This window comes from Mugil cephalus, chromosome 17, assembly GCF_022458985.1.
Source record: "Mugil cephalus isolate CIBA_MC_2020 chromosome 17, CIBA_Mcephalus_1.1, whole genome shotgun sequence".
Taxonomy (NCBI): domain Eukaryota; kingdom Metazoa; phylum Chordata; class Actinopteri; order Mugiliformes; family Mugilidae; genus Mugil; species Mugil cephalus.
The window spans coordinates 2,903,933-2,917,043 of record NC_061786.1 but is presented as its reverse complement, the minus strand read 5'-3'; the positions used below and the strand labels follow the sequence as shown (position 1 = coordinate 2,917,043).

At 40.1% G+C, this 13,111-nt stretch overlaps 1 protein-coding gene across 1 annotated transcript; it reads left to right on the top strand.

Annotated features, from left to right (window-relative positions):
* The first annotated feature begins 661 nt into the window (after window positions 1-661).
* On the top strand, window positions 662-10,528 carry kcnk5a (potassium channel, subfamily K, member 5a). The gene is made up of 5 exons (XM_047611924.1): window positions 662-1,151; window positions 6,636-6,747; window positions 7,035-7,201; window positions 7,293-7,461; window positions 7,597-10,528. Exons 1-5 carry the CDS (start codon window positions 966-968, stop codon window positions 8,544-8,546), a joined length of 1,584 nt encoding a protein of 527 aa, XP_047467880.1. The 5' UTR covers window positions 662-965; the 3' UTR covers window positions 8,547-10,528.
* The last annotated feature ends 2,583 nt before the right edge of the window (window positions 10,529-13,111 follow it).

The window sequence follows — 13,111 nt, the reverse complement described above, 5'->3', positions numbered from 1 at the left end:
TACACATAGTATCTCTTTATGGCTTTGCATTCTGATGAACATGATGGCCGACATAGAGGCTGACACAGTAACAGCATTTGTCCCTCGACGCATATTTCTAAAAAAACAACAAAAAAATCAAACCAACCAGTTTAACCAATCATAATTCTTGTACTGGATACATAGAATTCAAATGCAATATACAACTATATATATATATATATATATATATATATATATATATATATATATATATATATATATATATATATTTACAAGCTATCTTCAATTCACTTGTCTGGACGACTCATTTTGATTAATGCACTGTTCTGATACGTGTCATTTTATTTCAAGGCTATGCTGAGTGATGCATTTTAGCCTGAGACAATATAATAAAAGAATGAGAAATGAACGGCTGTATCAGTTTTGACGAACTCCATTCTGTTTGCCGTGGGTTATAGCTTTAGATACATGTTTGGAATGAGTGAACACCGTGTTTAAAGAGTTTTGAAGAGTTACACACTTGCTTCGGTGGCCCAGAAGTTGTGCACCTGTAACATACACGCACGCAAAAAAAGACAGCGAGACGAACAAACCTCCGAGTAGGTGACTCCCCTCCTGATTCTCTGGGCGGTTCCCTGCTGTCCTCCACTCCCACTGCTCAGCTCACTATTTCAGCAGCCACTACTTCTCTGGCCGCACACGTGGAATGATTACAATTGCGGCTGCGGTCCCACTCGCGCTCGTCCACGCTCTAGTCCTACTTTTGTACTGTTATGTCGCGAGCCCGATGCTGTCAGCAGCGGCGGCACGTTACACTCTTTTTTCTGAGGCCTCGCGCGGAAGAAACAGCATTTTGTAAAGCTAAAGACTTGCAGAGAATGAGCCCCGCATAAGTCCGGGTATTGTTGTCATCTACCCCCTCCTTTCTCTCGTTTTTTTCCCCCCTGTCCCGCGGTCTCCAAGTCGGGTCATTGTACATAAGTATGGTAGATAAAGGCCCCTTGTTGACCTCTGCTATTATTTTTTATCTGTCCATTGGGGCAGCAATTTTTCAAGTCCTGGAGGAGCCCAATTGGAAGCTCGCCGCAGAGCAGTATAGTGCCCGGAAGGATAAAATACTTGAGGAATACCCCTGTTTGTCGAAAGATGATTTGGACAAGATATTAGAGGTATGGACACATTCTTAAACTGAACATTTTTCCATTTGACTTGATGAAATGTATGACCACTGCATGGTTCTCACGTGAAGATGGTCCCCAAATTTGTTTTTAATATTGTGCTGTGGTGTTCTCCCACTTGAAAGAGTTGACATATGAAGACTTAATGAGCCTCAGCTGGTATGTAAGCTTTCACCAAACACTAACAAACCTCTTGAGGAATTAGATGTTGTCAGCCCATGGTTCCGCTTTGTTGGGTCAGTGCGCCCACCCATGTGTAGCCTGATTTACCAACATTAAGGCCTGTACTTTAAAACCAATCGAAAATTGTCATTGCATTCTCTGAATTCATCTATTGTCTTAATTACAGTGCTTCTCCTGCTGGCTCACAGTGCCCATTGCTAATGATAACTGTTTTATTACTGCCACATTTAGGTGTCTGTTGTAAACCTGGCAGACTTTCTGTCTGAAGCAGTGATTGTAATATCGGGTGTGGAGGGTCAATACTCGGCCCCTAGAAGTTGCGGTACAAGGTGTTCTATTGCCGGTTTCTTGTCAGAGTTGTGGTTTCTTAACCAGTAGTAAAGCTGGTGCCTTTGACCTCTGCGGTTTTACCTTCAGCACTGATTGAACACATGGCAAGTCAACACTGCTGTGATTCTGCATGTGTTTGCCTACTGTGTTTGTTTACTTCCTTGAAATGTGAGGTCTTTATGACCTTTATTCTTTCCATTTGGGGTATTTGAGGATGACACGAGTACATGATCTTAGCATGTCGGGGTGCAAGGCTTTCACCAAGAAGAAGGCTGAAAAGAAATCTGGATTTATGCATTTGCAGCAGCATATTATCTCAGAGGAATTCCACTCTGCACTAATAACATCCAACATGGTTCATACCTGTCAAGATAAGCTATGAGATGTTACTGCAATGCTTTTGCAATGTTTTTTTTTTTTCTTTTTTTTCTTTTTGCAGTTGCGAGCCAGACCAGGAACATGTCTCAACCTGTGCCCCTTTTTGGGCCCAGTATCGGGGAGATTTATTATCCCCCACTCCCCCATTCTGCTTCCATCTGCTTCTCCCTTTGTGTTCGGGGGATATGCCCCATTCATAGTATAGCGAGATTCTTACAATGTCCAAATCTGTTTGAGTGAAAGGGATTCAAATAGATTGTCGGGAATTTTATGATTGAGAAAATTTGGAAAATTCCCCTCTACCAGTTGCTACTATAAAGCAGGGAGAAAGTGCAGTAATGTATTTATTTTTTGCTTGGACTCCTCGAGGCTGTGCAACTGAAACTGAAATACTTCCTGCTCTAGTGACACAAGATCACGTTATGCTGCCTCTTTGACAACTTAACCCTTTCCCTAGCTGATATGTGGTTCTCTTATATAGTACTTTTCCTGTTACTGTTAACCAAGACACCTGCTGGATATGCGCTGTAGTCGGTGTAATAAAACGGGGAGCATGACGCCCTTGAGTTGACTTTATCAGCCTCACTTGTGTTAGCAGCAGTGTTTGTTAGATTTCCATTATGGAAACTTTTCTCTACTTGTTAACAATTAAAACATATATAAGGAGGCTTAACAAGCGAAGGCAACACTCTCGTAAAAGTTAGTCTTAGTCGTAGTTTTATTAACAAAAGAGTTTGCTATTAACTATAGGGTCCTTGAAGTGGTCCCTGTTTATAGATTGGATTTTATGGCCCATCAATTTTAGCTCTTGAGAAGCTGTTATAAAACTTCAGTAGGAGAGTGGGGATTGTGGACGTTATCTATGGTGCAAATAAGATTCCGGGCACCGTGGTTGCAGCCTGGCGTGTTAGCACTTGTTGTGTGTTTTTGCTATTTCCCAGAAGTGCTGTGGTAAGATGAGAATGCAGAATAAGGCACAACACGCGCAAAATGCAAATGATATATGAATCAATCAGATATTTGGCTATGAAAAAATATCCATTGTGAATTTGTCAGTTACCTCAAACTGTTGTAACAGGATGCATATGCTCAATACGTAAATTGTGCGGACCCAGGGTCCAGTTCTGTTACCTGAAAAAATACTTATATTTGAAAATGTCATTTAGCCTTTGAGCACAATGCACTGCCCTTTCCTCAGAACACCTTTTGTAAATACCTCTTGTCTTTGGACTTGTTACCATTCCCATTTTGCAGACGAGCTCCATTGGGTTAATTGATTTTACTTTATTTGCGTGACTGCAAACGTTGCTCTGCTCGTCCATGTTGCACATGACACAAAGATCACATTTGTGTGGCTGCACACAGCTCAGCGCTCTGCTGTCACATGTTTTAAAGTGAAACATGGCCCTTGGTTAGATTGAAGAAGCACAAAAGAATGAAGTAGTTCATTGTTTTTGAGAATAGCTAACGATGTCATGTGCCTGACATGCTTTCTAGGGGGTTTGCAGGCTTTAATTAGCTTTTCTTCCATTTTTGGAAAGTGTAACAAACATTTAAAGCACACTGGAGTCATAAAATGTAGCAATGTATTTTCAAGGGTTTAGGAGGTGTGTTTAAAAACTACAATTGGTAAAGTACAATGCAAGTCAACATTTAAGTCTGTATATTAACTATAATCATTCCCCGACAAGCCCCGAAGCCCAACCAAGCTTCAATAGTTTCATTTGCTTAAATATTAATCAACTCGAAAAGAAACTGGAGAATAAACATAAAACCCCCATTTGGTGTCAATAACGTAAGTCTCTGAAAACTTTGTTTATTTAAACCACTTGCAAATGCATTAATGGTGCAATAGCCACTGCTCAACTGATGTAATGTATGATGCAACAGATTTAACCTCATTTCAACTTCCACTTTCATGGTTTCGTCAGAATTTTAGAAATTCAGATAAAGTACTTGACGTAACTGTAGTTTCATATAAATGTCTTTTTTTTTCTTCTTTTTTTTTTTTTTTACTTTTGTAAAATAGGCTTTGTCTGTCTTTTATTCCCACGCTTTGTGTTGGATCTTTGATCTGTGCAGGCGTTCAAATGTCAGTATTGTTTCCCAGATGCACTGGACGCAACCCATCCGCCTCTGTATCAGAAATCAATACAGAATGACTTGGAAGAGTTTGAGTGACTGTATTGTTTGTAACTCCCTTAATCGGGCCCAATGGCAGCTGTTCTTGTGCAGTGCTGGAAGTGGAAAAATACAGAGGAACTGAAGTGGTATGCTGTCCACCAGCTGTCCTGATAACAGCGTGTCGTTGTGTTTTTTACTGTTCTTGTAGTTATCAGCATGTGGCAGTTGCAGACTGCTAAACTTGCATTATGGTAATAGTATCAGCTCCATGGAGAGCAGTGTGGCATAGATTGTGTTTGGCCACGTGTTGTTATGGTTAGGTAGATTTTTTTATTTTTTTTTTATGGCACATTGTAATGGTCAGTGTGAATCTCTCACACTGACCAGATGTCGTTTAGAGATGTTAATTTTGGAGGCTCTATCAAGAGTGTATCTATGTCGGTAGCTGTGGTTGTGTATCTAGTTGTCCAGTGGCCAGGCATGTGAAGGAGCCAGTTTAACAACTTCCTCCTGAGCTGGTTTGGGTTCACTTTGGTTCAACGCGTTTTTCTATCTTTGTTCACCAGTGCTGGTGCTTTTTGCCTTGTTCTCAGGGTCACTTGTGACCTGGGGCCAAAATGAGTTGACCAGTGGCTGACCTTTTAACCGTTAAGAATCTTATTGCATGACAGAGCCTTTTCAGTGACTCCATGGAAACCATCTTCTTGCCGGTTACCACTTGTCTCTGTGAAAGTCAAGTCAGTTCCATGGTACTAATGCAGGATATTTAAAGATTTGCCAACATACCTCTGAGTTCTGCCTTTAAGATTACTTCCTGTGTTTGACTGACATACACTGAGTATAGCACTCACTGTGGTGATCTTTCTTAAACTTTGCCCTCATTGTGTTCCCGTGAATCAGCAGTTTTCTACGTGCCAAACTTCAGCAGTTTTTATCTGGCAGCCAGACTGCGAACATGTTCAGATCCCCCTTATTAGGCTAGAATAAGGTGCAGAGCCGAACGCATGCACAGACCACAGACATGACGCACAAACATAAAACATCTGTTTTCCACAGAACAGACAGACCTCAAACTACTCCAACTAGTGAGGTAAAATTTCATATTGGTCCCAGCAGATTAATCTGTGTCATTAATTGTCTTGTTATTTTAGGGTTTTCATGGCGTGAAAGTTGCAGCTGTGTTTCTGTAAACATCTTATGACTTTCTTTCCATTAGTAAAACCAAAGTAATCAAAGTATGTTTGACTGTCTGCTGTGTTGTTTTCCAGTGTTGTCACAATTGCTGGCCAAAAAATACATGACATAAATGACTATTTAGACCTGTATTTCCAGTCTGTTACATGTAAGGTTTTGGCACAGTTGGAAACGAAACCGAGCCAAATATTGTTTTTCTTTTTCCAGGTAGACACACATCATCAAGTGTATGTAGTTTCCGCGTGAAAATGTTCCTGTAACCAGTTTAATTTATACAAGATTTCTACCTGGACATGGCCAATAAGTAATTTTACCCCATGCCAAGGTAAACAAACGGCAAACAAGTGAAGTTTTTGCTGCGTCATGGATTGAACACAAAAGTTGGTCATGACTGCAGCCACCGTAAAGAGTAACAGGCCAGCAGAGGAACTGTGTTGTTTCAAAAGACAAAACAATGGCCTCGCCTGGTCCTGGTAATTACAGAGCAGAACTGTTGCAGACCTATCATTATTAAAGAACCAAGCATCTTCCAATACTTTAGGGCTTATGTGAATTTTGCCAATGCCTGCACATTTCCCTCCTCTTCTAGCACAGTGGGAGAAAGAGTGTGGGTTAACGCATTGTCCCGCCACACATGGCCGGGTGTTTGCTAATTCCCAAGAGGGGTAATTCAGTTTTTGTTGTGGCTGCTCAAGGACACGTGTGGTTGGGAATGATTGATTAAGCGCGTTCTGTCTCCTCCCTTGGATTTCGACACTTAAAATGTAATTCAAGAGGGGGATGAAGTGTCAGGCTCAAAGTTGTTTCTTTTTTTTGTTTTTGTTTTTTTAATAATTCATACTTGGTGAAGCTGTAAGTCTTCATAAAAGAAAAATAAGCCCAAGGAAGCGCAACTACTTTAGAATTACCTGTTCTCTTTAATCCATGTACCATCGTGTTCTTATCAAATGGCTGTTTGGGTGATGAAGCACTTGCCTTCCTGTTTCTCTGTCAAAGTAAGCAGTGGCTGGAACCATAAAGCCCTCAGGTTAAAGACAAATCTCTGGAGAGTCCAAGTCTCGTTTCAGCTCATCAGTACTACTGGAGATACCATCAACATATCACAGGAAGGATGTTCTGGAAGAAATGGAGCTTACAAATAACAAGCTGCCTGCCTTCCTTATGCTTCGCTCTTGTACGATTGCAAAAATATATTCTGTATTCCCTTGTGTTTTAAATTAATCCTAGCCTTTTCTCAGCTGAAGTCTTTATTTTCTTTCTCCCCAGGTGGTGTCAGATGCTGCAGGCCAAGGAGTCACTATAACAGGCAGTAAGACATTCAACAACTGGAACTGGCCAAATGCTGTTATCTTTGCTGCTACAGTTATCACTACTATCGGTAAGAGTTTTTGATGTTTCAGGAGCGGCAGATGTAGCTCTGATCAGACAGGACAACATTTTTGTTTATTTTGCAAAACATTTTTAATTGTTGGAGGTTAAATAACAGAGTGCAATGTCTCTGCAGTCTGCAAAAACTCAAAAAATAGGTCAGGCTGCATGATTTTGGTAGTGTTGCTGTGTTTTTGTATGTTGACATATCTCTGTTGTAGCCAAAGACACAGGTCTAAGCTGTTTGTTAAACCAATATGCTATTTCAACCCAACATTTTTTTTTTAATTTTTAAAGGATATGGGAACATTGCTCCAAAGACATCAGCGGGCCGTGTATTTTGCATCTTCTACGGGCTGTTTGGTGTACCTTTATGTCTTACCTGGATAAGTGAACTGGGAAAGTTTTTTGGTGGCAGAGCCAAACACCTGGGCCAGTTTTTAACTAAAAAGGGATTTTCACTAGTAAGTTGACTGTCTTTTTTTCCTACAATTTCTGAGAAATGATTGTGTAGTTTGTTGTTCTAATTAACATGTTTGTTCTTTTCTTCTCCAGAGAAAAGCTCAGTTTACCTGCACAGCTATTTTTCTGCTCTGGGGTGTGCTGGTCCATTTAGTCCTTCCACCTTTTGTGTTTATGTCTCAGGAGGGTTGGACATACATCGAGGGCTTGTACTTCTCATTTGTCACCTTGACCACCATTGGTTTTGGGGACTTGGTTGCAGGTAAGCTAAGAATTGAATAGAATATTTTTAGTTTATTTATTTAAGATCTCTTGATATCCTTTACCGTATCACATTTCTGACACATAGTGTGACATAATTATCCAGACAATTAACAGTTTCCTTTGTCCCCTCCAGGAGTCGAACCAAATAAAGAATATCCAACTCTGTATCGATACTTCGTGGAAGTGTGGATATATCTTGGGTTAGCTTGGCTTTCATTGTTCTTCAACTGGAAGGTGCGGATGGTGATTGAAGCACACAAGGCACTGAAGAAACGCCGCAAGCTGCGCAAGCTATCTCTTGATGAGCTCCGGCACTACAAGTCTCACAAAGCTTCGCTTCGTTTGCCACCCACTCCTAATGACGTCAACATTTTCAGCTTCTTGTCCAAGAAACAGGAAGGCTATAATGACTTGATAAAACAGATTGGTACCAAAAAAGAATGCAGAACCAATGGGACCACTGCAAACGGCACCAGTAAATCCAAAGAGATCGGTCGCTCCCAGAGTTGCAATGACGCCCCCATGTTTAATGGCCACACTATCGTCAGTCTGGACCGCTCACCACGGCAAAAGAGACGCTATAGTTTCAGTGACCGCGTCACTGTTGCTTTTTCAAAGTCCAAAAACTACCTCCTGGGCTCAGACAGTTTACTGCTCACAGAGGACCATGTAGAGGGTGACCTAGAACTTAACCGAATGTATGAGAACCAGCTTGACAAGGACATCGACCTCGAGAATGCAGGAGTGGGAGATTGTGGAGCAGGTGGCAGAAGGGCATGGGATTCTAAAGAGTACCATCCTCTAACAATCCAAAATGCAAACATTACTTTTATTGATGAGGAAAACTTTCTCAGTAATAACTTGGAGGAGTTGGAGGATGATGACAACGATGATGATGATGATGATGATTCTAAGGCAAAGCTGTCTATTACTACATGTGACGAAAACATTGAAACAAACTCCAAAGAAGAGCAGAGCTCTGAATCTGAAGGATCTGTTTTCACTAGTGACGGTTCAGAACACGGCCGCTCCTATGAGAAACTTGTAGAGGAATATTCAAAGGAAGACAATACAGAGTCTTGAGAGTTGGAGTTGATCAATGTGAAGTCAACACACCTCCTGGTCTGTTGTGGTTGACTTGTGTGGCATTGAACTAGATGTATTGTGATCTGAACCATATCAATAGGGTCTGAGAAGAGACTGCAAATCCAAAATCAAATTTCAACTATATTCTGGCAAAAATTCCCATCATATTGATTCATTTAATAAGTTGATTTTTTTGTAAAAACAAACAAATGGTGTCCTTCCCCTTGCTGAATATGGGCTTCAGAGCACAACATCCAAGCCTGTTCATGTCTTCCTTTTTATACAGTTTGAAAAACTATATGCCAAAATTTTTTTTGTATTGTCAAAAAACAATTATTGTCCATGAGTGAATTATTTTTACTCATAGGTTATGAAATTCTGTGGAAGTGTTTTTCGATTTCCTCTGTGTTCATCTATTTATATTCACCATATTGGTGTTTTTTTAGAATATTTATTGAAATGAAGGACATGGTAGCTTTTATTCAATTGCTACGTGGGTTAGTTTGTCTCCCATTGCATAATTCCACCAAATGAGGGCAAATCGGTGTCCGTTCCAGTGGAGACTGTCCTTTTAAAACCTGAGCCAAGTCTTTGTCTTAAAGAAATGAAGGGGTTTAAGGGCCAATGCTCCTTTTGTGAAGTCCTTAATAACTTGTGTGAGGTTTCCGCTTGTTTTTAACTTCAAACAATAGAATTGTAACTGCAATAGAAATCATGATATATTGAACATCTGAGACCTAGAACAAAATAGTGAACAGAGACACTCGAATCACAGTTGGTGTTTTATACTTTTTGTGCACATCTGTTGGTTTTACCTCAGAAAATGAACACGTTTTCTTGTTAAGTGCATAATGGGAACAAACCTTTCACAGTAGCAGCATTCTTCCGTTCTGTCTCTTTAGCACCCTTTCACTTGATTGTATTTGCCATGTAAATATTGGCTGGAAGCCCATCAGTTGCCACAAACGCAGCTCTGCTCGGGACGTGGCCTTGCTACCTGTGTTTGCCTTTAGGGGGCTCGCATCACCATAAATGACTGCGGTGCCGCCTACGACAGGCAGCCAAGGTTAACTTGTTGCAGATCAATACTCTTGACGTACGTTTCAGTAATGAGACGGAGTCAGCAGTATTGTTTCCCTGAACTGTTGTGTAGAGTTTCCCTTTTGTTTCATGTGAACACAAAACTGATCTATTGAAGTCCAGTGCTTTTCAGTTTCACTTTTAAAGGGGCCCTCGGTTATATTACTAATTCACTGCCTTTTGCACAAGTTGTCTTGCACACTAAAACTTGAAACGGTGTTACTTTGAATGGTTAAGTGGCAGCGATGCAGTGTCACAAAGGACGACTTTAAAACTGGTCTTCTCATTTAACAAATTTCATTTAATAGTGTACTATAAATGTAGTTCAAGATTTTCAGTTTTCTCTGTTTTTTTTTTTAACACAAAATGCACATTGTGAATGCTTTTTGTGCCTTACGGATGATTGCTATTAAGAGAATAGCCTTAAATCCACTGCAAAGCAGAGGATACACAATACAATGGAACATCTATTGAATGTACTTCGCAGTGATTCACTGAAGAGTTGTAATCTGTCATACTGGGTGGATTGTTTTTTCCCCCTTCTAGTATTTCATAACAGGGTCACCACTTTTGTTAATGTGAACAATCCTCTCATTTTCACTGGGTTTCCTGGTTGGTGTATTATTGCACCATTGTTATGTAGACATGGTACTCGTGCAGACTGAATTTCAAACATGTCTCAAGATTATTATTAACTAAAAACAGGATAGAGAAGTTAAAGCCATTGTCCAAAGTTTTAGTCCTAATGTTGCTCCATTGTGTAAAAACTCCAGCATAGTTGTCTGTACAGTTTTAGTTAACTTTTTTTATGATTAAATTATTTATGTTTGTATTTGAATTCCAGACAAAACTGTATATTTCATGTAAAATAAACATTTAATAAAACTTTGAGTATCTGAGGTTATTTTAACAATGTGCTTTTTAAACCACTTGTGTAATTCCCTCTCTGGCTCCATGAGCCAAGTTTGGTAATGTCATCTCAGGATAGATATGAGATCTTGGCCATGGTTCTTTAGATGGCAGCAGGTGCTTTCAATTAGGCTCAGATGATTCTTTCATAACTGTCTTCCTCATGACTTGACTGAAGAGATGGGTTGAGAGAACAAACTGCAAAAATAGAAGACACGTAGTGCCTTAAAATGGACATGTAGTCATTATAGGATGGAAACTGTAATACACAGCATTTCAGCTGTGTACAACAAACTTAACTCATGACACAATATGTATCATTGCTGTTCCTACAGATATTTTGTGTGTCATTATTACATAATGTTTCAGTAGGTTTGTCTCCACAAAACATGCTCAGAGCCTCCGGCAGTTCCCTTTTCTCATCAGATGAGCTGATTGAGCAGTAAACCGATTCTAGTCATACTCCCGTTTTAGTAACGCAGCTGTCCTACTTATAGACTAAATAAATAAAATAAATAAATAAAAACAAAATTCACATTGGAATGTTACTGCAGTGGATCCTTTATATCTGGAAATGATTGTTTTTCTTAGTTTGACATTTACCAACCAACAGGCTAAACTATTAAGCTATGTTTTGAAGAGTTTAAATTAAATATAACCTACATTTAAATATTTTATTCGGTGAAATTGTGTTAATATGCTTTCTCAGATCATTTTGCAAGCTGTGTTCACGACTTTGACTTGGCGTCAGCAAGTTCATGTGTAAAACTGGCTACGGTATATCAAGCGTGTCGCACTGTCACCTGACACTGTTATGTACACAAAATCCAAGGTCACGCTGTCAGAGGCCTGAACAACACTGCAGAGGTAGCAGGTGAGGCTGCAAAGCAAACCAAGCCGTAATAGTGAAACTCAAAATCAACGAGAGAGAGAGAATGCAAGCAGGGCGAATTCCCACACGTCATCTGAGTTTCTTTGAAAGGTCCCTCAGGCAATAATTATAAACCAAAGACTACTGATGGGAATTCAAGATGAATTTAAAAAGAACCAATAGAGCAGTGGTGTCGAAATTTCCTGCTCTGCTATAAAGACGTGAGATTAACATAACAGTCAATTATTGTTGGCACAGTGTAAAATTGAACACCGCTGCCTGGAGGGATACTCAGTAAAATAACCTTCCCAGGTTCCATCATGAGTGAGGAATTCGCTTCAGAGATGTGTCTACATTAACTTTTACAAAAAAGAAGAAAAAAAAAAACACACTGACATGTGACTTGTATTCCCTTGAGAACCTATCGTGTTTAGCTTCTCAGTTTGATTCCACGCTAAGCAGGTAAACACAACTCCACCATCAATGTTTCACCAGAATGGGTGGCGCTAGCAAACCTTCACCCTTCTAAATGTTAACTGACGATGATGATGGTCACTGAACCAAACTAAAGAGAGGGCTCCGAGTGAAAATGTGCTGAGTCTGGTGGAAACCAGAATGTCTCCTGTTACTGTGGGATTCCAGACACGACATAAATCAACCCTCTTCAGCGTCTTTGAGTTCCTCACTCCAAAGTGTGATCCAACACATAAAGACAAATGCTTTGAATAATGTCATTTAAAGATCCCAGAACTAAACCATTGTGTTAAGTGTTTTTAAATGTAATTTTAGTCCTTTTATTACAGTCATGGAGTATAAATAGAACTGTTAAATAGGAAAAGAAAGGCTTCATCCTTTACCTGATTCTGTTGTGTAACTGCAATTTGATTATATCAGGGACATCATTCACTTATTTTAATAGAATCACCACTTGCTTTGTATTTTTATGTGAAGTTGTCCAGTAACAACAGGCAGATGGAGTTTTTTCCTTACTGGGGAAGCAGTGTTAGATATGCACTCATCAGACATAACGTTATGACCACCTTCCTAGTATTGTGTAGGTCTTCATTGTGCCTCCAAAACAGTTGTGACTCATCAGAGAATGGACATGGACCTTCTGAGGATGTCCTGTGGTGTCTGGTAACAGGATGTTGGTAGTGGGGGTCTTTGGGTCCTGTGGGTTGAGGGGAGGGGCCTCTGTGGATCATCCTGAAGATACTTGATCAGTTTTCGATCTAGTGAACTAGGAGGTCAGGTCAACACCTTGTGCTGTCCTTCATGCTTTTTAAATTGTTCCTAACGCATTGTTCTGTGTGTGCCTGTGTCAGGCTGCGTCCTGCATCCAGATTAAATGTCGCTATTTGTGTGGTAATGTCAGTATAAGATAGCCAATCACTGTTTTCATGCTCTTGCGCAGGCAATTGAGGGCGGTATAATACGGAAGATTGGGGCTTTCAAAGAAAATCCTTATCAACCTGCAGTTTCCGGAACTGAAAAGTTATATCAAGTTATACTGCCCTACATGCCAAAAGTCATAATGGGCAGTAACTAGGTTATATGTAATTAAGTGATAGGTGTGGGGCCTATCTGCTTCAATATCACAGGGATTTCCTTTGCCACACATTTTTTTTTTTTTTTTTGTGAGGTGTTGTGGAGCTGTACGACCTGAGGGACAAATGACCTCCTCAATCTGTCAGTGGGGCAG

Bases quoted from the DNA above. Each gene is read 5' to 3' on its own strand.
- kcnk5a (XM_047611924.1), top strand. From the start codon at position 966: ATGGTAGATAAAGGCCCCTTGTTGACCTCTGCTATTATTTTTTATCTG. The intron at 1,152-6,635 runs GTATGGACACAT...CTTTCTCCCCAG, and splicing joins ATTTGGACAAGATATTAGAG to GTGGTGTCAGATGCTGCAGG. The intron at 7,462-7,596 runs GTAAGCTAAGAA...TGTCCCCTCCAG, and splicing joins TTTTGGGGACTTGGTTGCAG to GAGTCGAACCAAATAAAGAA.